The sequence below is a fragment of the Penicillium canescens genome, assembly GCF_028828765.1.
Source record: "Penicillium canescens strain IBT 15451 chromosome Unknown utg000005l_segment0_segment0, whole genome shotgun sequence".
NCBI classification, from domain to species: domain Eukaryota; kingdom Fungi; phylum Ascomycota; class Eurotiomycetes; order Eurotiales; family Aspergillaceae; genus Penicillium; species Penicillium canescens.
The window spans coordinates 520,501-543,588 of record NW_026703967.1 but is presented as its reverse complement, the minus strand read 5'-3'; the positions used below and the strand labels follow the sequence as shown (position 1 = coordinate 543,588).

The window sequence follows — 23,088 nt, the reverse complement described above, 5'->3', positions numbered from 1 at the left end:
TTTTCAGGCTCATCTGGACTAATGTGTTAATTACTTTCAAAGTGTCTTGTACCTATTGATTACCCCTTCCTATTCTATCCATAATCACATCCCCCTGTACATAAGTGGAATGTGTATTAAGATGCTTTGAAATTCCATGCTACAAGTTATATGGAACCCCCCTTACGATCTTAGGCAAGCGTAGTATATTTGTTTTATTATTGTCCACGGTAAAGGTATTTCGTGCCTGGTTGGAATTGGAGTGAGCCAGCACGCCTGGAGGTTTCTATATTCCCCTCCTGCAGTACTTCTCTACGTCTTAAGAGGTAGGGTTTTAGAAAGAGATTATTCGCAACTCCATTATGACCTAATTCACTTTACCTAGGTAATCATACTACTAGTTAGACGTAATAAGTAAACATATAAGGACGAGGGTAGTAGAAGGGTAGGTAAAAGGTGGCTTTACGGGACAGTCAGGGGAGGGGTTGCCTTTAGGCGTATAGGTTCACTTTAATTAGACTCACGATGTCTGCCAAACCTCACTTCATTGGGTCTTGGGTGCCAAAGGCCCCTCGAAGCAGCACGATGCAGGTTGAGCCTGATTTCCACACGGTTTGAAGAGGTGGTATAACCTTTGTCAACTTACCTCAGGAGCAGCGAGAGACCTGGGGACTATCTGGAAACCGTTTGGCCTCGTACTTGTTGAGAGATTAGAATGAATTAGTCTACTCTCTTAATCTAGTTGAAATACTACCTTGTTTAGCGCTGAAAATTGGGCAGAAAGGAGCGAGGAAGAGAGGCAAAGTAGACAGGGGAACTACAAGAAACTACATGCTCGCGTTGAGGCGTGTGGATATCGTATCGATGCCATGCAGATACTTCCCAAGTGACACTATATACAGATCAGCAAACCTTCTTGTAGCAGTCATTGTTGTGATACACTATGCTCCTAAGCCGGCGTCTCCAACCTCATCTTCCGCAACCCCTCTTCTCTTGGTTCTTGCGGGTCGACGACCCACTTCATTGTCTCGATAAGGCCAAGCTTCAGTACCAGGAGCCAGGTGTAGGCACGCCTCGTGACGTAGGGACAAAACCTTGACTCCTACCATCACCGCAGAAGAAAAGCTACAGTAGAGCAGGGGCATACTGCACAAAGCGAGAGATGGAATTGCCAGTCCTCGGTGGAGTTGTACTGTGTTGCTGAACAGAATGGGTCTATGGAGCATTCCGAAAGAGCGGATTCAACTGCCGACACAAGTGTTTTGTTCTACATGTGCATACAGGTTGCAGCTGAGTCCATTGAGTGTGGTGTCCATGTATCTGAGTAGCCTTCGATCCAAAAGAGCCATCTATATGTACTATAGAACCGATAAGTGGCACCGCAGAAATGTAGATATACGGAGCTCTCCGTTCCGTAGAGGCGTTAGAACAAAGTGGAGTCAGTTATTGGAAGGTCATAGAAGTGGCCAGGCGGAGGATTGACAAAGTGAAGAAATTCTTGACCGAAAACATATTAGCGTCGAGAATATTGTTTCCTGAGGCATTTGATTGGCGTTGGGGATAGAAAATTTTCCACAGCACTGCGGGGCAGAGATGATCTTGCATAACTAAAAAAGGAGACGGAAAGATCTTCCGCGTTTGTCGCCCCCGCAGATGAAACGTGTCGCTTCACCGATAGAAAGATAAGGGACAATCGATAGATCTCATGCATATAAGACTATTGAGACTACCCCTTACCGCTCTTATAGTTAGGCCGCCGAGTGTGAGCAGTCAGTAGTTTGGGGGCAGAAAGGACCTGCAGCTTCCCGGTCTTGGACCGAGCGTGCCAAGCCGGCCAGAATGGAGTATCAAATTGCCACTGGACAAATGTGAGTCGGAACTAAGCCTTGAGCCAATCGTTGAGGTGGAAATTTGAGCTGACACGGTTGAGGAGCTAAAACAAGTCAAACAATATGATTCATCGATGGATGTGTCATACGTTCAAACAATAAATCCGGGAGAATGAATCATAGGCATCATCGTGCATATCGCACGGGTCAGATCCTGAACCGAGCGAGGTTCTAGTCTGACGTTCATAGTCAATTGATCGGTCTGCTGGCTCGAGAGGAATCCTGTAAGCGCTGGAGATCTCCGGTGCAGACTCGTACAGTAGACTGGCCACTCTGGACCCGCTTCATTGCCCCGAGGCTGGGATGACGACTAGGTTTGTTGTGTTTGCAAACAGCGTCAAGTATACAGCACATGTAGAAAAGAATTCACTGCAGTACCTATACTCCGTAGTATATGTAGAATACTGTAATTTAATCAATATTTCCCAGGAATATGTAACAATGTAACAGTCAAGGGGAAAGAAAAGAGTCGGTGAGCGGCGCCAACGAATGGGCTGCCGTTGTTCGCAGCCAATCACGGGCGCCCCCACCTCCGGGAAAAAAGTCGACTATCGTCCTTCTACTCCTTCTACTCTTCTTCCTCCATTCCACCCATTCTCCATTCTTCATTTCATATCAAACAGTCGACTTCTGATCTACTGAACTTTTTGACCCTTCTACTTACAAGATATCGTCGAATAACCAGCCAAATGGCTTTCGTTGAGCTGTAAATGCCTCGCTGGGGAGCCATCCGGTTCCCCAGTCCTGCAGCTCCGATCCCTTATTTCGACTTGACGATATCTGTTACTCTTTCAACGGCTCCTGTGAAGCGTTGGAATTGCCCCAAAGTACACTCCCAGAAGGAGCACGGCGTTCGCATTGAACTGCGGGTGCTTTCACCATCGGAAAAATCTCCCTACCTCCCGCTCCGCCTCCCCACCCTCTACCCACCCTCAGCCCTCCATTTTATGAACAACCTTGGACCCAATTACGAATATTCTCTTCTCCTAAAGAGATCCACTCACCCCCTCCACCTGCTAGGCCCGCCTCAAACGAAAAGGGAGCTGAACAGTCCGGACCATAAAATTCCACGTCCCCTACCTTCTTTCTCGCAATGCCTCAATCGTCGTATTCCTCCAAGCGGGCACCCAAGAGTTCAGCGAAAAACGCTCACCCTCGCCCTTCAACCCCCGAAGGCCACTTCATGCGCAACCTCGATATGTCTCCCAAGGCCAACCCCCCTAGGAAGTCGGCCAATGGTCGACCAGCCGACAGAAAACGCAGAGCATCGTCCTCCTCTGTCTCTTCTGTCTCCTCAGTCTCGTCCCTTGAGGATCTGAGCGAGGAGGCAGATGATTCCGAAGAAGATGCGGACGATGAGGAAGAACCAGCTGTCAGGGCTCCGTCTTATCGTCGTAGGGACAATAAGGCGGGGCGCCAACCTGCACGAGCCAAGAGAAGACGGGTGGTTCCCGATGATAGCAGCAATGCTAGTGACTCTGATGAGAGTTCTGACGATATTTATGCTGCAGTGGACTATATTACGGATGCTGAAGACGAAGAGCAAGACGTTGAACAAATGGAAGAGATGATGATCATGGAGTCTGAAAGATCACAGCGGGCTATGCCCACCTCGGAACTCAACGATGAGCAGTGGACCATCTCCACCGTATTTGACGACCACATGTTCCTACCGGCGGCTTCTTTCTTCGACGAGGAGCACTTGTACTCCGCCATGGACGCTTTTGGAGAGCCAGAAATGACTAGCGAGGCCGTTGAGACTCCAGTTGCTCGACGAGTCCACTTCGAGGAGCGATCCGACTCGTCCTCCGACAGTGACTCCCACACCGACGATGAAATTCCCGGTGACTTTTTACAGCAAGACAGCTTGGACCCACAGCTGCGTCGTATGATTGAAAATGACCACGAATCCTACCGCACCAACCACCGTAGGCAGTCTGAAGAGATATTTGGTGATGCTGATTACGGCCACGGAAACATTTACCACGTCGAGTCTGAGGGTTCCTCCGAGGGCAGCTTGAGTGGATACGAGAGTATGATGACCAGTCATCAACATTTTTGTTCTGTTTTGCTAACCTGCTAAAGGCGATGATGGCGACACCACAGATGAAGATTTGCCTCCGCCAGCTACCATCACTCACCCTCGATCCCTTCTTCGCCGGGACTCATCCGACTCTTTGGCCCCCGTGGGTGACGACAAAAGTGATAGCGTCCCTCGCCGCCGTGGTCCCATCATGGGAACCTTCGTGGCTGATCCCCACAAGCCAGTGGCTCTGGTTGACTGCACTGGAAAGCACCTAGTCATAATACCTGCCTATGCATCCTCTCGCCACGACTGGCTCGAGTCCGCCGCCAACAGCATGCCGGGAACTGCCAATACCAGCCCTCGCCAGACTACTCTTCACCTGGTCGACGAGAGCGACACCGACGCTCTTGCTTCTCCTAACCAGACGGACCTCAGCCCCATGCTGGCATCCAGTGCCAACCTGATGATGACCGCTCTTGGAAACGACCTCACACCTGGAGGCCAGGTTATGGGTCCTCCCGAGGCATTCTACCCCTCGCAAGACTTCACCATCGACAGCTCATTTGAGGAGGATGAAGACGATGACCCCGAGTCCGCCCTCAATGTCGACGACTTCATCGACTTTGGCAACGGCTCCTCGGACGAGGAAGAAGACATGGACAAGCAGTTCGACGATGAAGCCCATGTCTCCCCAATGGCACCCCCATCCGTCAAGTCCATTAGCGCCCGCACTCCCACGCGCAAATCCGACTCCCAAACCCCTAACAACGAAGAGCGCTTCTTGAACCACCTGGACAAGGGCATCGTCACAGCCTTCCGCCGCAACCACAACCGCTACCAGGCTCTCCTCCGCCTTCCCCAGCACCGCGAGTTCATGCCCGCAAACTCCCCAGCTCGCCCTGCAAGCGTATTTCGCCATGCAAAGAACAACGACCAGCGCACGCCGACTCGCAAGCGCAAGTCAAGCGGCATCGCCGGCGGCGAGGCTGTCCGCCGTAAACTGATGGACGCCCAACAACGGCGTAGCGCTCAACTCCCAATGTAAACAACTGGTGCTTTTGATTGTCGTCTAGACACCCCGAACCGGGCCAGACATCCACACATATTCCCTTCCCCATGGGCCATGTCCCCGGTTCTCGTTACGATTTCCACGACTTTTGGATTTACAAGATCATGATACACACGGGCGCATCTCCTATTCATTTCCTTGGTCGCTGGCTGACTCGACTCTCGTGGGCTGCATCCCCCACCCACCTTGAAATGGGCGCAAAAGCTCACACTTCCTGGTATCATTGCATTTTCTGCTGGGTTGTGGGTATCAGAATCTGGTCTTCTGTGATTGGATGGATACTCTTTTCTACTCCCCCGGCTTGCTTGTCGAAAAAGTCTATGTTGGTTCTTGATATATTGGAAGAACCAGATTACTTGTCTTGCCATTATTATTTGCATTATCTATGCTCTTTTTTTCTTGTCTTTTTACTCTCATTTACTTTTCTCCTTTACCTTTACTCATGGTGATACCTTTGGATCTGGAGTCAAAAAATTTGTGAATTTTCGTTTTATGAGTGATGGCTATTTGTTTGCTTTTCTATTTACCAATTTCAAAAACATTCGAAAAATGATTCCTTCTCCTTGGACAAGTGTAAGATGTAGTCAATAAAGTTGAGGCTTTCAGTATGACTGCATGCATGCAGATCGTCTAGCCTCATCCTTGCGGGTACGTACATCCTAAATCCGGGGTGCAGTCATTGAAACCTGCCGAGCATTCCTTGCTTCATTACCGGATGATTTTACTGATCTTACTTATCATCCCCATTCACACACATCATCTGGCACTCGAGACCTTTCTACTAATCAAAACCCCTCAATAGTCCAACGCTTGACATTAACGAAGGGAAATAATTTCAGTTTTTGTTTCACTATAGTGAAGACCGCCTGTCTTTCGAGCTTCCAGTAGTAGGCCTTACGGTTGAGGGCTTCGGGCTTAGGATTCTATCTACACTACAGCTAGGCAGCTTGCGAGCACCATAAAAGCGGCGGCAGCTCAGACAGGGAAGCCTCACCAGCCAGGAAGAATCTGGTACGTACAGATGTATACATGACGAATATCAATCAAATATTATCAAATTAACGTCCGTCATATCACTCAGCCAGCCCTTAACCCGTTCCATCCGAGCAGCTACCTCCCCTCTATCAGATCTCTTCTCATCCACCTCTTCTTCATCACTATCACCCCAGACATCAACCCAAGAATGCTGATATATCTCCTTCTCGCCGGCTGCACATCCATCCCGTCGGAGATAGCAGTAAATTCCACGAGTGGGATTCCTAGACATGTGCTCGGTGTACATGTCAAACCCCAAGTCATCTGGTACAGGGGGAGACCAACAGGTTCTGCAGGAACAGCTGCTGGCTCGCAGGAAAGACACCCGGACACAGTCAGCGAAACAAATTCAGGCGCACGAAACTCAAGGGAGGAACTCAAACAAGTATCCAACCCTGTGTCTTTAATAACAGAACCATCTTCAAGCTCCCAATTGTACCCTTCATATTTCAAAACATGGCATCCACACTCAAGATGGCCCCTGAGCTCAGCTTCCGTATCGCAAATCTTCGTCTTCCCGAAGGGTTTCCAGGACCAAACAGGCAAATGCCCATGATTGTGATGAGTATGGTTATGCTAATCCCTCGCACTGGGTGTCACCAAAAAGAGAAGTTTGCACTCATCTTCCTTGTTGATGGTATCGGCATCTTTGTCGTAGCAATCTGGGTTCATTTTCATTGTCAGAAATGTTGTATTGACCCCCATCCACGCTTCCGCTTCAAGGCTTACAGCCAAGTCACCTCCTCTCAATACATCAAGAAGAAATCCTCTCACTCCATTAATTGTTGCACCGAGCCAGAGAGACCCAAGCCGTGGTTGACGTGCCGTGAGACCGTTCAGGAGATGTGTGTCGTCACCTTTTCTTCTGATTGGTTCGATCAATGCCAGGGCAGGGTTTAGCCATGCATCGACTAGATTGCAAGGTATTGTTGGATTTAAAAATGTGGATCTAAGAGCACCGAGGATGGACCATGGATTGCTGCTGAGAGTCATATAGTAAGGTAGTAAAGTTTCGTGGGAAGTCATTAGCGAGGTGATTGACTACGGGCTGTGATGTGTTGCCATCGATGCTTGTTTAGAGTTTTCTGGTGGTTTTGGAATTGGGAGGATGGTGTTTGGTTTGAAGGGTTGACAACTGAGAATGACGGCGGATAGAGCTGCTGTGGCTTGGGCGTAGAGGCTATGATGAGTACAGAATCTGGACAGATAACGTAGGGCTGTTGTCGAGGAGGGCGGAGAGACTGGATCATGAATACCATTTGTATTGACACCCATTTCCGTGGAGCCGGTTATAGTGATGAACCATGGCGAGTAGAATAATCTTGAGTTAAATTCGACCACCATCTGCCAGGCCGGGTGTCCAGCGAGCACGGCATTCCACCAGAAAACCTCATCTTCACTGGAATCTGGCGGTATCTCGACTTCAATGACATTCTTCTGGGGCGTCCCGATCCCGATGTTTTTCTCGTCTCCTTGGCTCTTGTCGTCTGGGCTCCCTTCGTCTGAACTCTCTTCCTCTGAGCTCCTTATCATGTATTTGGTCGTACACTTATGCTTTTGGGAATCTTCCAACAATTCAGCCCACTTTGCAGACAGAATATACGCCCAAGCGAGAACCAGCGGAGCAATGTAGTTCCCCTTGTCGTATCCAGATATCCCTCGAACGCCAGGCCACTGGGAAAATGTTGCATTTTCGGAGACTGATACCTCTTGGGGAATTCCCACACCCACAATACTATTCCAGTCGAAGATCTTTGGCTGGGTGATGCACGCCGCGCGCGGCGTAGAGGTTGTCTACTCTCCGTGGCCCTTCGCTTTTAGATAACCCCATTTCTCCACACAGGCAAATGAGTACTTTTTCTCCTTCGGTGTCAGGCCATCTCCTAGGTACGCAGGTGTGCTTTTGAGGATAGCTTTGAGATCAATACATTCGAGTGGGAGGGTGTCGCTAATTATGAAATCTGATGACCATTGTTGATAGCTTTGGCGAAGGGTGCGCTCGTAGGACTCTTTGTCCGGGCGGGCTAATATATATGATATTTAACTTGGTCAAATTGAGCCGACTAGATGTTTTGAAGCAGCCAGATCGCTTCAGATGTACACTTCCATACTCACCAGTTTCAAGTTGTCAATATTAGAAGAGGACATGTTTTTGTAGATATCTACGGGACTACTTTTCTTCTCAAGGACGGTGACCTTAGGTGGAAAATCCCCTAGACCCTGGACCATTTAAGCCATCTGAACTACAAGTTATGACTGCATAATAGAGAAAATGAAACAAGCAGTAAGCAAACGAGGCGGCAAGTAAGCCTCAATGAACACTACAAAGAATAGTTCTCGGGTTACACCTGCTCACATATTATGCCGCCCCACACTAAATTAAATGCTCGGCGAGACATGAGTTGACAATATAAATTATGTCTAGACTCTGATAGAGCAGGAGTACAGCGTCGCATTCTCTGTCGGTGTGGCGTCAGCCTCATTGGCTTATATTTTTAGTTAAGCGTTTCAGGTTGGACAGACTTACGCTGACAAAGCCATCGTCCGATGCGAAAGATTGAGAGAAACAAGTGACTTATATTCTTTCTCTATTTCAACTCTATCCCTACAATGACAGGATTTCTAGAGGTGAAATTACTAAGATTCACAAAGCGTTGAACATTCCAAGCCAAAATGCCGCAGTGCCGGAGTATCGTTTTCTCACGGAGTTATAGTTCGCTTAGGCTGGAGAAGTTGCACGATTGACCCGAGAAAATAAAAATCGCTCATGCTCATGCTCACGCACACGTTGCATCGGTCACACAGCCGTGCAGAAAGGGACCCAATGCACTGAAACGGATTGAACCCCCGTGAGAGCTGCCGAGTTGTGATCCACCAGTGGACATTAGCGTGCAGTTCGTTGGCGCTTCTGGTCTGCTTCAGCCCACGGATCCACACCCACTTGGCAAAACAAATCAATAATCAAGTTAAGAGGGAACCTGTTCAGGTACCCGACGCCACAACTGCCAGTAGACCAGTTAGGCCGTTGGAGTGGGCGGATTGTGGCACATTCTCACGCAACTACTGTTCGAGCTTTCAGGGGTGACCCCTTAAGGGGAGTGGGAGGAAAAGGGAGAGAAAATAACAATGATTCACACAGGGAATTTTGCTTTGTCCTACACCATTCCAGCAGTCTTGTTGGTCCTTGGTGTGTCTTTTTGTGATTCGCTGATCCCTGGCGCTTCGAGTGCAACAATCACAGCGCTTCTCCACAAAAGCAAAGCTCAGAAGATCAGCGACGATCACGCACGGATGGTATCGGCAGTCACCGAACAGAACAGCAAAGTGCGAGGATTAGATTTTCTGACGCTAATGTCTCAGGGCGAGACGCCAAGTAGCATTCCGTCTGACCGGTCGCATTTAGATTCCAATACAAAGTACCAGTTGACTAGTAGACCAGAAACATGAGAGTCATGTAGTAGATTTGGATAGTGTTGGGGTGTATACCAAGAACAGAATGAAGAGAAAGAAGAGTTAGAACCCTGCAAATGGACGCCCTGCACATCTCCAATGCTTTGCAATGCATGTAGCCGTGCCGATCAAGCGCCGTCCCATTGTTCAATGCTATTTTTACTCTTTCCACTTTTTATTGGCTCATTAATTACAGTGTCGAGTCGACGAACATGGCATGAACCTCCGCAGCCGCCCTGGTCTCCTGCAAGCCCTAACTGGCTCTCCACTACAGCCTCTTCAGGCTGTTCCTGCACTAGTCGGCGCCGCGCCTGAAGTGGATCCTACTTTCTTCCTCTTCTGGCTGACAAGCGTTTCATATATGCCTTCAGATTCATGCCGATTGGAGGGATCAACGCCCCCTCTAGCAGCGTGTCTTACCTGTTCCCTAGCAAGATACCATCAGAGGGGAAAGGAAGGGCCCTCTGTCTCCGTTCATGGCCCACTATGGAGTCTTTAAGAGCGCTTTGCCCAGGACCCTGGACCACTTCCAGTCTGTCATTGTGTTTTCCTTTTGGCTTTAGGCCTTTTTCCCACTCGTTCAGGGTTTTGTATTCTTGTACCACCCTCGTTATTCGTTATTGGCTTTCATTGACGCCTTTTCATTGTTGCTGGTCAAACAATCACGTTTCACTCATATCATTACATTCAGCGCTCTATTCTACCGAGAGCTTAGACATCGGACTTTATAACTCTTCGTTGCTTTTCTTTCTTACTTCTTCTTTCTCCTGTTTCGTCTCCCACTTTACCGTCACTCGTTATCGACGTCCTTCAAGATGAAGGTTTCTTCTTTCGCGTTCTTCTCTCTTCTGGCCTCTGTCCAGGCCACTGGATCGGTATGCCACTCGATGACTGTTTGAGGATGTTAACACTAACATCTACAGTACTGGGGTTCTGAGAAATGCTACTCCAGCCCGGGTCGAGCCCCCAACAAGTGTAACGATCACCAGCAGAAGGGTTTCAGCTGGTCTGATCTCGCTGCTGGTTCGTTCTCCAGCTATGGTGGCTTCGAGTTCTCTGGTTTTACCTGTGGCAACGGGTTTGGCTCTAGCCTTGGCAAGCGTGGTGTAAGTTCATGTTGATATTTACATGTTGGGATATCTTGAACATGAACAGTGGACTAACCTCACTCTAGACCCAGAAGTGTATCTCTGGTACTGTCTCCAAGGGATCTTCCAGCTCCTCTGGCTCTGGCTCTGGCTCCGGCTATGGCTCCAGCTATGGCTCCAGCTCTGGTTCTGGCTTTGACTCTGGCTCCAGCAGCTCCGGTTCTTCGGCTCCTTCGTTCTCCTGCGGTTCTGAGGAGAGTGGCTTCTCCGTGACCAACTTCCACATTGCCACAGAGAAAGAAACTGAACTGCACATCATCTACAGCATGCCCGATGGATCGACCTGCAAGAACACCGCCAGCTGCCACTCCGGTGGTACCACTGTTACCAACGATCAGTGTGGTGGTGCAACTTCCGTTCACTTCGAGCTTCCTGAGGACAGCGAGACTGAGAGCTGTGGCTTCGGTATCTACAGTGTTGGCTTTGACTGCACACCTGGTACTACAAGCACTGCCTCCGTTCCAGTCAGTATCCCTGCGACCTCGGTGCCATACACTTCAGTTGCTGCTGGATCTAGCTCCATTGTGCCCTCGGTATCCGTTCCCACGTCTGTTTCTCCCGTCACTACTCCGGCCGTCAGCACCCCTGTTAAGATGACCACTTCGACTGTCTACACCACGAGCGAGATTACCATAACCAGCTGTGCCCCCACCGTGACCAACTGCCCGGCCGACTCGACTACTGTTGTGACTTCGACTATTGCTATCTCCACCACGGTCTGCCCTGTTACCGAGACTACCCCTGCCTCTGGGTCTTCGTCTGTGCCTGGTGTTCCCAGCCCCAGTGGCGTCCTCCCCGTCAGCTCCAGTGCCCCGTACTCATCCGTTTGGTCTTCATCTGCTAGTGAGACCCCTGCTGGAACTCCCGTTCCTTCGACCCCTGGCGCCGTGACCACTCCTGGTCCCGTTACTACACCTGCTCAATGGACCACCTCCACCGTGTACACGACTAGCGAGATTACCATTACCAGCTGTGCTGCAAGCGTCACCAACTGCCCGGCTGACTCTACCACTGTCGTTACTTCTACCATTGCTGTTTCAACCACTGTCTGTCCTGTTACTGAGACTACTCCCGCTGCCGCTAGCTCGCCTTCCCTGCCCGGTGCTCCCAGCCCTAGCAGTGTCTTGCCTGCCAGCTCCAGTGTTGGGTACTCCTCCTCTGTCTGGTCTGGATCAGCCAGCGAGACCCCGTCAGCCCCAGCTCCCTCCGACTCGGCTTCGACTCCGGCTGAAACTCCTGCTCCCTCAACTGCTGGTGCCGTTACCACTCCTGCTCAATGGACTACCTCGACTATCTACACCACCAGCGAGATCACCATTACTAGCTGCGCTGCTAGTGTCACTGACTGCCCTGCTGGCTCCACGGCCGTTGTCACCTCCACTATCGCTATCTCGACCACTGTCTGCCCCGTCACCGAGACTACCCCGGCCGCTGGATCTTCGTCTGTGCCTGGTGTTCCCAGCCCCAGCGGCGTCCTTCCCGTCAGCTCGCCTGCTTCCAGTGAGACTCCCGCTCCTTCATCGTCGGGATCGTCCCCTGCAGGCACTCCTTCGGTTTCTAGCCTGACTCCTGCTGCCTCGTCTCCTGTCGGCACCCCCGGTGTCCCTGGTGAGGCCACCACTACAGTTGTGACCTACGAGACTGTGACTACCTGCCCTGTTACTGATACCGTCACCTCTGGATCTTCCACTTTTGTGACCACCTACAGCACTGTTTCGACTGTCACCTTGACCTCCACTTCTTCTCTTCCCAGCTCGGTCGCAGCCGGTAGCACTCCCGCTCCCTCTGGAACTGAGGTTGCTACCAGCCCTGCTCCTACTGGACCCGCTGTGACCAGCGTCGTTGTCAGCTCTACCCCTACAACTCCTGAGGGCCAGACTACCACTGTCGTTACCTATGAGACCGTCACTACCTGCCCTGTTACTGACACCGTCACCTCGGGATCCTCCACCTTTGTGACCACGTACAGCACCGTTTCGACTGTTACCTTGACTTCGACTTCGTCTCTTCCAAGCTCAGTTGCTGCCGGTAGCACTCCCGCTCCCTCTGCAACCGAGGTGGCCACTAGCCCTGCTCCCACAAGTGTTGGTGCCAACTCCACCCCTGCAGTTCCCGAGGACCATACTACAACAGTTGTAACCTACGAGACCGTCACCACTTGCCCGGTCACTGGCACCGTGACCTCAGGCTCATCCACCTACCTGACAACCTCCAACACCGTCTCCACAGTTACCCTCACTTCAGTCTCTACAATCTGCACCAAGTGCAGCGCTACAGCCACGGGCACCGTTGCCGTCTCCGCAGCAACTACCACCGCTGTCGCCGTCACTGGAACCTCCCCAGCGTCGAGCCCAGCTCCCTCTGCTCCCTGCCCCAACACCGTGCCCCAGTGCATCAACACCTGGTTGAGCCTGGCACCAAAGTGCACATCCAACAGCGACGCCTCCTGCTTCTGCCCCAACAGCGAGTTCACCGACAAGGTCATCTCCTGCATCCAAGCCTGGGGCGCCTCAAAGTCCGAGATCCAGTCGGCCCTCTCCTACTTCACCGGTATCTGCGCAACCTGGGTGCCCCAAAACCCAGGCATCGTCACCGCCATTCCCTCAACAATCACCCTTGCCCCAACAGTCGCTCCCTCAATCGCTATTCCCAGCGACGTCGACGCAACTGGTGTCCCAGCAACCCTCAGCCCAGTTGCACCCCTCACTTCTGCCCCAGCCGTCCCCTACACCACAGTCACCTACTCAACCTACACCCTGACAGTCCCCCAAGTCAGCTTCATCACAAACACAGCTACAGGCACTGGGGCTACGGCAGGTGCAACAGTCGGCCTCGTCCCCGCCGGTCCCAGCGGCGCCTCCCCAGCTAACACAGGCATCGTCCCAGCACCCGCATCGGCAACCTGGGCCACAGCCTCAGCAAGCGGATACGCCTCAGTTAGTCGAAGTGCCTCGGCCAGCGCCTCGCCAGTATTCAACTCGGCGTCCAGCTTGTCGATCGCTACCAGCCTTGTACTGGGATCTTTTGCTGTTTTCTTCAGCTTGATGCTATAAATGGGAATGTGCTTGGCTTGCTTTTTTCGTATCTAATTTGATGTGCCTTTTTGCATTCTGCTTTTATCTTTGAATTTGGTTGTCTTCGTGGTGTCCCCATGTTTGTCTGGGCTCGCGAATTGACTGATATGAATTGGCTGCGAGTGACGCCTTTTGTATTGTATTTATCCACTCCCTAATCAAATGAAGATAGGCCTCACTTTGGTTACTTGATTGTCTCATCACTGTAGTGTGCACTGTATGTAGATAGACCGTGTGGGTGTGTAGAATGTAGGCATGTTATGCTCGCATGGGAGCGCTTGACGTATACGTCGAAATAGTTCATGCATTTCTATGGAATCGAGAACTACTCGGGAAGTTTCTATCTTCCCTTGGCCATGTTCGAAAGCAATTCTTGATGAAGGCAATTTACGTATTAATATCGTGGGAAAATACCTCACACCCGGCTTATTATGGCATGGAAGGCATTAAAGGTGGACCAGGGCATGATTTAGATCACCTATGATTCTTTCGACAAAAAGGTGTCTCGTGGCCGTGATCCATTTCGGCCCATTTTTACTATGTGCTCACTGAGTGTTCAGGGATCAGCTCACCTTTTCTCAGGGTACTCAGGTTTGGGAATCAGAGATGTCATCATGTCCTGCCCTCTGTGCTATCCGATTGTACGTGAGACCACCCAAGCTAGTCTTTGGTTACGAATAGGTTAGCGACCTATTGGGGAAGTATATGTGACATTGTGAGGGGCTTGGCAGCTCAAGGTCTCAGGCCACCCCTGAGGCTATTTCCAACGAGAGGAAATGGAAATAGAACTCCAAAAGCAATGGAAGTTTCAGTTTTAACATCCTCACCTACTAAGGGTCCATTAAAGACGTCATTACCGGAAATTGCTTATCACATGGGAATCAACCATTGTCCTTCACTTCTCTTTTATTCTCGTCCCCTGGTGCCTATTCTGGGCGTTGTTCCCAAGTCCAATATCACTGTGAATATTTCAGGCAAAGTACACAGACGCAGGTAAATATATGGCTTGTAATATGATAAAACGAATGTAGACCCTCATTCCGGGTAAATTAGTCTAGTTCTAAAATTATTGGCTTATCAACCTGTATCCGAGACTCCTCCGGCTATGTCAAGAACAGGAACTGATCTGTTCGTGCCTCACTGACGGCAAGTTTGGCAAGCCCACTGAGTTCTGTGACCAGATCCACCAGGCGCTTCATATGTACTGACCGGGAGTTTGTAGGGAGCCCTCTGATTAAGGAAGCCATCGAGTCGAGCAGTGTGAGATCCTCAGCAGTTCGGGAATCCAAAGGGGAAAGAATGACGTTTCCGAATATCATCAAACACGCTGACAATGGATAAAACATTAGAGGCCTGAGACGATCGTAAGCGTCGTTCACTGATAGCGTTGAAGCTCAAGGGTGATTCCAAGCTCACCAGAAAGTTCCCTCCGGCAGTGTAGGCAGAACATTCCGGAGGAATAAGAGAGATGATCGACTCGATTCCACCGCGAGTATAAAGCTCGTTCCGATCCCATCGACTCCATTGGTCTCACCGCTAGTCCATGCCTTGGATCGGCCGCAAGCTTGGTGAAGAATGGCCACACAATGATAATAGTCGACCTGGAGGAGGATGCTATGCATTCTTATATGATGGCTGGTATTGGTCATTGGCTGTGGAGCCGTTGAAAGGCTGGGTCGGTATTGTGAAGGTATCGACAGCCTCCACTGCTCGAGCTCTTCGTCAAGTTCACGAATAGACTTTAAGAGGTCGGCGTCCGGCTTGTGCAGAGCTGCCGGCCCGTATATTGCACTATAGACACGAGACTTGATCTTAATTAACCGGAGATCAGTCAGGTACAAGTGGCCTCTTGGTTCTAGCTGACCACGCTCGCTAGCCAATCCTAATGCCGCGAGCTGACCTGCGTAACCTGGTGGGAGGGTGAGGTCGCAGGCTTCATCTTGAATAGCGGCCGGTTGGCCCATCCGAATACACAACTCTTTGTCGAGTATGTAAGCAATCCAGAACAGATTGCGGAGATGGTGATCCACTGGGGACAAACCATTCTCGTGGAAGAATTCACCAGATGCTGGCGGAGAGTTCACGTGAGCGCCAAATCTATAAATTAACCGGGCCACGAGAGAGTCCAGAAAGAGTCCATTCCGCAAGTTCCCGGAGGAAGAATGGAAAAGTAGCTAATTCGTAGAGCCAAGGTCAGAGGCATATATTCTCTGCAAGGGTTGATTGATATCTGGCAACGTACCAACATGAGAAGTGTTTGGAGCCCGTCGATTGTGTCCTCTTGGAGAACACGAGGCATGTAATTTTCAACTTCCGTGGCAAGGGTGAAAGCGTTGACGGGCAACACATGCACCCCAGGAAAGTTCCACATCGAACACAAGGATAGGAACGCCCAAATACATGCCCTAGCAGTTGAGGTTCCTGGATAATCGGCCGATGATGCTGAGAAGGCAAGGTTGATTGTGTTTTTGAAAAGCGTCCGATCTATAATTGGGAGTAAAAAGCGTACAGATGAGCTGAAGTATGCCGTCACACAGTCATTGATAATGCTGATGTCTGGGAGCTTCATCAAACCTGGTACCGGCAGCGCTTGACGCACATGCTCTGATTCGAAACATTGCCAAGGAGGACTAGGTCGGAAAAGACCTTGAAGATTCACTGAATGGCCCAGAATTGACAGTACCAATTTCCGCGCCTGTGGTATGATCGTGGTAGGGTCCGAATCACAGCATCCGTACTTATCGTAAGCCAAACCTCCCTTGCCAGCAAGCGTAAAGAAACCCTGTTGGATGGACGCCAAATCCTTCATTTGACTCTGATCTGCATCGCTTTCTGCTGATGTATTGATTGGTTTGCCAAGGAAGTTGTCCGCAAGTTTATTGCTGAGGAGATTTTCCATGAACGAGATACGCTCTTCCAATCGAACCGCCCTTTGCTGGTTCAAGTCAACTGCATTAATAGGATTCCACCTCTGGGAATGAATAGACAAACCTGGTTCATAGTTCGACTGACAACCTTTCCTTGCCTACGCAACTTTCTCGTGAAAGTACAAGGGGTTCCTTGGTGCGTACACCAATCGCATCTCGGGTATGCCTTGTCGCATCGAATCTGTAGGAAGTTCCTCGGTATATTAGAGAAATTGAACCACGTAAAGCGAGGAAAGTCTTTAGCATTACCTTTCTTTGAGAACAAGCATCGCAAGCGTTGGTATTTATCCTCCCGAGACGTGAATCCGGGTGCTCACTTGCCATTCTTTTTGGCGAAAAAATCATCCGAGCAAGTAGGTATGGCAAAAAGCCGCCAAAAAGCCGCCAAAACACCCGAGATGAACTGCAAAGAGGGGAATTATGCACTGAGTCAGCGCGGGAGGCATCTTGCCGTTCCGACACATTTTATATTCTCCAGAGACGCCACTCTGCCTGCACCGGAAGACATGTTTTCCGGTCTGCCGCGAACCTAAATCCAGTCAACATTAGTGGCTAAATTCAGTGGACGCTCATGACTTGGTTATGGCCTTCGGAACGGTTATTAACCAGCTACTTGATGCGCTTACTCAGCGGAAGCATCGTGGACATTCTACTGGACCAATCTGATTTCGCTCGGACCGGAGCAATTAGTTCAATTAGTTTAGGCGCATTTAAGGGCTTACAGCGGTAGCTCAATTGGGATGTCATCGTATCCGGACAAGGACTTGGTCGCTGCTGTAAGTTTTCTATTTAGGGAGGCCTGGGCTCCCCTTCTCTAACCCTCACTGCCGTTTTTAATACCGCTATCTGTAACCTGCCAAGACGACTCTTAGTAGCACAAATATAGGACTTTGGCAAATTGCCTATCATGTCGGTCATAGGCACCGACACTCTCGACGATGAGGATCGCACGGCCCAGGTCACGCACAGCCGCTTAACCGGACATCAGGCATCTGAGAGCAACTACAACTCCGAAGTCAGCGGAGGCCACGAAACTTCCATAACCGAGGTAGGTGGAGATGGAGGGACCGACTCAGGCGATGATGTCGAGGAAATAGGGCGAAGGCACAGTCTGGTCCAAGATCTTGCTCGCACTTTCACGTCAGAGTCACAGAAAAACCAAATTGGGAGTGTCTTCCTAGCGCAGACAGAGTCAAACTCCTGCTTGGATCCCAATAGCTCGAGCTTTAATGCCCGCGCCTGGGCCAGGGCACAGGTCGAAAAGGTCGCGTCGAGTGGTGGCTCGTTCCGGACCAGCGGTGTCTGCTTCCAAAATATGACGGTTTCTGGCTACAGCGCTGGCAGCCGCCACCAGAAGAACGTCGGGAATGTGTGGCTGGAGGCCGTTGGGCTTGCCCGCCAAACCTTGGGCCATGCTAAGAGCCGCGCTACAATCTTGCACAAATTCGATGGCGTTGTGCATAGGGGAGAGATGCTTGTGGTCCTAGGGCCGCCAGGATCCGGATGCAGTACCTTCCTCAAAACCATTGCCGGGGAGACGAACGGCCTCTTTGTCGATGACCAGGCGTACTTCAACTATCAGGGAGTTACTGCGGAGGAAATGCACACCCAACATCGGGGTGACGCGATTTATACCGCTGAAGTCGACGTTCACTTTCCTATGCTCTCGGTTGGCGAAACTCTGACCTTCGCTTCACGTGCCCGCACTCCACGTCATTTACCTTCTGGAGTGACTCCCTCCATGTTCTCTGATCATCTCAGGGACGTCGTGATGGCGATGTTTGGCATCAGTCACACCAAGAACACGAGGGTTGGCAACGAGTACGTTCGGGGTATTTCCGGCGGGGAGAGGAAGCGAGTTACGATCTCCGAGGCAGCTCTCTCAGGAGCACCGTTTCAATGCTGGGATAATTCGACGCGAGGATTAGACAGCGCGAACGCGATTGAATTTTGCAAGACGCTGAGACTTCAGACCGAAATCTTCCAGACGACTTGCGCCGTGTCCATTTATCAAGCGCCGCAGAGCGCATACGATCTCTTCGACAAAGCCTTGGTCCTGTACGAAGGCCGGCAGATTTTCTTTGGTCGAGCTGATGAGGCTCGCCAGTACTTTATCAATCTCGGCTTTGAGTGCCCTGAACGTCAGACGACCCCCGACTTTTTAACCTCCATGACTAGTCCCCGGGAGCGTCTGGTCCGTGCCGGATATGAAAACATGGCCCCCAGGACGCCGGATGAATTCGCTGCCGCCTGGCACAACAGTGAGGCTTACCAGCGGTTGCGGGCGGAGATTGACGCCTACAAGATCGAACACCCCATTGACGGACCCGATGCGCAGACCTTCCGCGCCCTGAAAAGAGAGCAGCAAGCTAAGGGCCAGCGGGCGAAGTCCCCCTATACTCTGTCGTATAAGCAGCAGATTGGCCTGTGCTTGTGGCGTGCCTATCGACGCTTCCTTGGCGATCCATCGATTACTGTTGGCCAGCTGATTGCGAATATTGCTATGGGGTTAATTGTCTCCTCCATATATTACAACCTGAACATGACCACGGGAAGCTTCTTTCAACGTTCTGCTCTTTTATTTTTTGCCGTCCTAATGAACGCCTTCAGTTCTGCTTTGGAAATTCTCACTCTGTATGCCCAACGTGGAATTGTCGAGAAACATGATCGATATGCCTTTTATCATCCTTCCGCGGAAGCAGTTGCCTCAGCTTTGATGGATATGCCGTACAAGGTTTTGAACACCCTCGTCTTCAATCTGATTATTTGTAGGTTTCTACGCACCAAATGGGAATGGGCTTTCTGACATCTAAACAGACTTTATGAGCAATCTTCGTCGTGAACCCGGGGCTTTCTTTTTCTACTTATTCACGTCTTTCCTTGCTGTGTTAGCAATGTCTGGCATCTTTCGTACCATTGCGTCTGCTTCCCGCACCCTGTCACAAGCCATGGTACCAGCCGCCGGTCTTATTTTGGCTCTCGTTATGTTCACTGGATTCGTCATTCCTATCGACTATATGCTGGGTTGGTCGCGGTGGATCAATTACATTGATCCCATGGCATACATTTTCGAATCACTTATGATCAACGAGGTCTGTACCCTCCTATTCGTCTTTCTTTCTTTTCTTTTTGCTTCCTGCTTGGAGGCTAATCCAAGAACAGTTTGCTGGTCGCCATTATCTTTGCACATCGTTCATCCCAAGCAACACAGTTTCTGGGTACGAAAATATCAGCAGCGAAAATCGCATATGCTCGGCGGTTGGCTCTGTTTCTGGGAGTCAGTATGTGCAAGGAACAGACTACATTAAAGCTTCTTTCCGATACGACCCTAGCCATAAATGGCGAAACATTGGGATCGTCATAGGGTTTATTATGTATGCCCCTCCTCCCCTCACCAGATGTACCATTTCGATATGCTAAGAGCTTATTAGCTTCTTTCATGCTCTGTATATGATGCTCACTGAGCTTGTCACTGCGAAAAAGTCTGAAGGTGAAGTACTCGTCTTCCGTCGAGGACACAGACCACCGCAGTTTAAGGAGAGTAAAAGCGACGCTGAGATCGGCATTCCACCTACTTCGGGACATATCGCCGTAGCAGAAAAGGCAGCCGAAAGTATGTCTGATGCAGAGTCCGGTGCTATCCGAGAGACAACCAGCGTATTCCACTGGAAGTAGGTTAACTCACCGTTCCATCCTCATGCTCTCCAACCACAGAACCTTTTAAGCATTAGTTAACCATTGTTTCCCACAGCAATGTCTGTTATGACGTCAATATCAAAGGTAAACCTCGCCGGATCTTGGATAATGTGGACGGCTGGGTAAAGCCAGGAACTCTAACGGCACTCATGGGCGTGTCCGGCGCTGGCAAGACAACCCTTCTTGACTGCTTGGCCGATCGAGTATCAATGGGAGTGATCACTGGCCAGATGCTTGTGGATGGGAATCCCCGTAATGCATCATTCCAGCGGAAAACAGGATATGTCCAGCAGCAAGACCTCCACCTAGAGACTACAACTGTTCGAGAAGCCCTCAACTTCAGTGCCCTCCTCCGTCAGCCAGGCCATGTTTCCCGGCAAGAAAAGCTTGCCTATGTGGATGAAGTGATCAAGCTTCTGGATATGGAAGAGTATGCTGATGCCGTTGTTGGGGTTCCTGGTGAAGGTCTCAATGTCGAACAGCGCAAGAGATTAACCATTGGTGTTGAACTTGCAGCTAAGCCACCACTCCTGGTTTTTGTTGACGAACCGACCTCTGGTCTGGACAGCCAGACCTCTTGGGCTATTCTTGATCTCCTCCAAAAGCTCACCAAGAGTGGGCAGGCCATCCTGTGTACCATACACCAGCCGTCATCCATGCTCTTCCAACGCTTCGATCGGCTACTTCTGCTGGCAAGTGGAGGAAAAACCGTTTACTTCGGTGATGTTGGCAGAAATTCCAGGCACATGATAAATTACTTTGAACGAAATGGTGCTCTTCCTTGCCCCCAGGCGCCAACCCCGCAGAATGGATGCTCGAAGCCATTGGCGCTGCTCCAGGCTCAACTAGTAAGGTTGATTGGCACGCGACCTGGCGGCAAAGTCCAGAATTCCAAGCCGTCCAGACTGAACTCCAGCGGTTGCGAACTGACCGTAGAGATGTTACTGGAACTCAAGGCAAGGTCCAGACAGGTTTACAAGAATTCGCTGCTCCGTTTGGCTTGCAGCTTTGGGAGGTTACCCACCGGGTTGTCCAGCAGTACTGGCGTACCCCATCTTACATATACTCCAAGGCCTCTCTCGTCACTTTGGTCTCTGCCTTTATTGGTAAGTTGCTAGTAATTCTTCACGAAAGTCCTGCGCTAACAGTGTTCATCTCTTAGGGTTCTCATTCTTCAAGGCCCCTAATACCGTCCAAGGGCTCCAGAATCAGATGTTTGCTATTTTCAATCTCTTGACTGTCTTCGGCCAATTAGTGCAACAGACGATGCCGTATTTCGTCATCCAAAGATCGCTCTATGAGGTCCGTGAACGCCCTTCGAAAGTTTACTCTTGGAAGGTCTTCATGCTTTCTCAAATCCTCGTGGAAATCCCCTGGAATACGTTGATGGCAGTAGTCATGTTCCTTTGCTTTTACTACCCAATCGGGCTCTACCAAAATGCCGAACCTGCACACCAAGTCACCGAGCGAGGTGCACTGTTTTTCCTCTTCCTGTGGGCATTCATGATGTTCACATGTACCTTCACCGACTTCATCATCGCCGGCGTGGAGACAGCAGAGGCCGGTGGCAATCTCGCCAACTTGCTCTTCATGTTGTGTCTGATCTTCTGTGGTGTCCTAGCCAGCCCCAAAGACTTTCCGCATTTCTGGATCTTCATGTACCGAGTGTCGCCGTTCACTTACATGGTCCAGGGTATGATGACTACCGCCGTCGCAAATACAGATGTAGTTTGCGCTGCAAATGAACTGCTACATTTCGCCCCACCCGCAGGGCAGAACTGCGGCCAGTATTTGCAAGACTATATCAATGCTGCTGGTGGATATTTGCAAGACCCAGATGCGACTGATTTATGCACATATTGCACCATCAAACAGACCAATATCTACTTGGCAGGTGTGAATGCTTTCTATAGCCAGCGATGGAGGAACTTTGGCATCTTCATCGTCTTCATCGTCGTCAATATTTTTGGGGCACTGTTTATGTATTGGTTGGCTCGAGTGCCGAAGAAATCACTTTTTGGGAAAAAGTCGAAATAATATCGTGCCGGATTATCATCTGCAGAAGGTTCTGTGGAGTGCACATTGATATGAGACAGTTTAAATATGCATGATACACGGAAAAGCCCTGCTCCGAGATTGAAGGAAGAGGTTCACACCTGGGTCACTGCTACTGAGGTTCTCTAGAGTTTAACATCTTCTTTGGCATTGGCTGTGTCTGCGTTCTGTTTTCCATCCTCACTTTGACTTTGGGTTGGTCGTGAGGGCACCGCGGCCTACTTTTCTCTCTGTTCCTTTTTTCCCCCTTTTTCTTTTGTATGTATTTGAGGTCAAACCAGACTATAAATTTCTAAAGTAAGTGCCATCTTTACCCGCTCGCTCGTCTTCATTGTGCATGTTGTGATATAAGGCTGGTGCAGATTAGGGACCAAGCCACATCGTCGGAAATAATTCCTACACAATGTATAAGAAGAACCAAGATGATTCCCTGTCAGCTTAGACCTCGCAATGTACATAGTCACTTTTACTCCCTCGGAAGTAATAAATTCAATTGCTCGTTCCTCTAAATTCAACTATGTAGCTTATGTAGGCATACATATTCAAGCCCTTTGTTCCCTATCTCAACAATGTTTCGGAATAAGACAGAGTAATAGGATGTTTCAAGCCGATTCTTGGTTCCTGCTTGGTTAAGCAACCTCGCAGCAAATTGATAACTTCAGCATCGTGAGCTAAAAATACCTAGATGAAAGCGAGGTTAGCCATACTGATCAGCGTGTCTGCATAGTTCTCGCCGAGCT

At 50.1% G+C, this 23,088-nt stretch overlaps 6 protein-coding genes across 6 annotated transcripts; 3 read left to right on the top strand and 3 right to left on the bottom strand.

The window, feature by feature from the left end:
• The first annotated feature begins 2,448 nt into the window (after positions 1–2,448).
• N7446_007829 (uncharacterized protein) lies at positions 2,449–5,210 on the top strand. The gene is made up of 2 exons (XM_058516574.1): positions 2,449–3,901; positions 3,954–5,210. Exons 1-2 carry the CDS (start codon positions 2,962–2,964, stop codon positions 4,937–4,939), a joined length of 1,926 nt encoding a protein of 641 aa, XP_058370220.1. The 5' UTR covers positions 2,449–2,961; the 3' UTR covers positions 4,940–5,210.
• Positions 5,211–6,073: 863 nt separating this feature from the next.
• N7446_007828 (uncharacterized protein) lies at positions 6,074–7,024 on the bottom strand (the record flags this gene model as incomplete). Its single annotated transcript, XM_058516573.1, has 2 exons — positions 6,074–6,574; positions 6,599–7,024. 2 exons carry the CDS (start codon positions 7,022–7,024, stop codon positions 6,074–6,076), a joined length of 927 nt encoding a protein of 308 aa, XP_058370219.1.
• Positions 7,025–7,039: 15 nt separating this feature from the next.
• Positions 7,040–8,227, bottom strand: N7446_007827 (uncharacterized protein; the record flags this gene model as incomplete). Its single annotated transcript, XM_058516572.1, has 3 exons — positions 7,040–7,733; positions 7,797–8,022; positions 8,110–8,227. 3 exons carry the CDS (start codon positions 8,225–8,227, stop codon positions 7,040–7,042), a joined length of 1,038 nt encoding a protein of 345 aa, XP_058370218.1.
• A 2,036-nt stretch (positions 8,228–10,263) lies between these two features.
• On the top strand, positions 10,264–13,649 carry N7446_007826 (extracellular serine-threonine rich protein; the record flags this gene model as incomplete). The annotated part of the gene is made up of 3 exons (XM_058516571.1): positions 10,264–10,323; positions 10,372–10,554; positions 10,623–13,649. The coding sequence occupies 3 exons, from the start codon at positions 10,264–10,266 to the stop codon at positions 13,647–13,649; spliced, it is 3,270 nt and encodes a 1,089-aa protein (XP_058370217.1).
• Positions 13,650–15,082: 1,433 nt separating this feature from the next.
• On the bottom strand, positions 15,083–16,670 carry N7446_007825 (fungal specific transcription factor domain-containing protein; the record flags this gene model as incomplete). Its single annotated transcript, XM_058516570.1, has 3 exons — positions 15,083–15,844; positions 15,913–16,605; positions 16,662–16,670. 3 exons carry the CDS (start codon positions 16,668–16,670, stop codon positions 15,083–15,085), a joined length of 1,464 nt encoding a protein of 487 aa, XP_058370216.1.
• Positions 16,671–17,504: 834 nt separating this feature from the next.
• N7446_007824 (uncharacterized protein) lies at positions 17,505–22,330 on the top strand (the record flags this gene model as incomplete). Its single annotated transcript, XM_058516569.1, has 7 exons — positions 17,505–19,365; positions 19,415–19,689; positions 19,760–19,971; positions 20,029–20,268; positions 20,349–21,013; positions 21,085–21,399; positions 21,456–22,330. 7 exons carry the CDS (start codon positions 17,505–17,507, stop codon positions 22,328–22,330), a joined length of 4,443 nt encoding a protein of 1,480 aa, XP_058370215.1.
• Positions 22,331–23,088: the final 758 nt, after the last annotated feature.

Excerpts from the sequence above, each read along its gene's own strand:
- N7446_007829 (XM_058516574.1), top strand. The coding sequence starts at position 2,962 with ATGCCTCAATCGTCGTATTCCTCCAAGCGGGCACCCAAGAGTTCAGCG. Across the intron at positions 3,902-3,953 it reads CAGCTTGAGTGGATACGAGA|GCGATGATGGCGACACCACA; the intron begins GTATGATGACCA and ends AACCTGCTAAAG.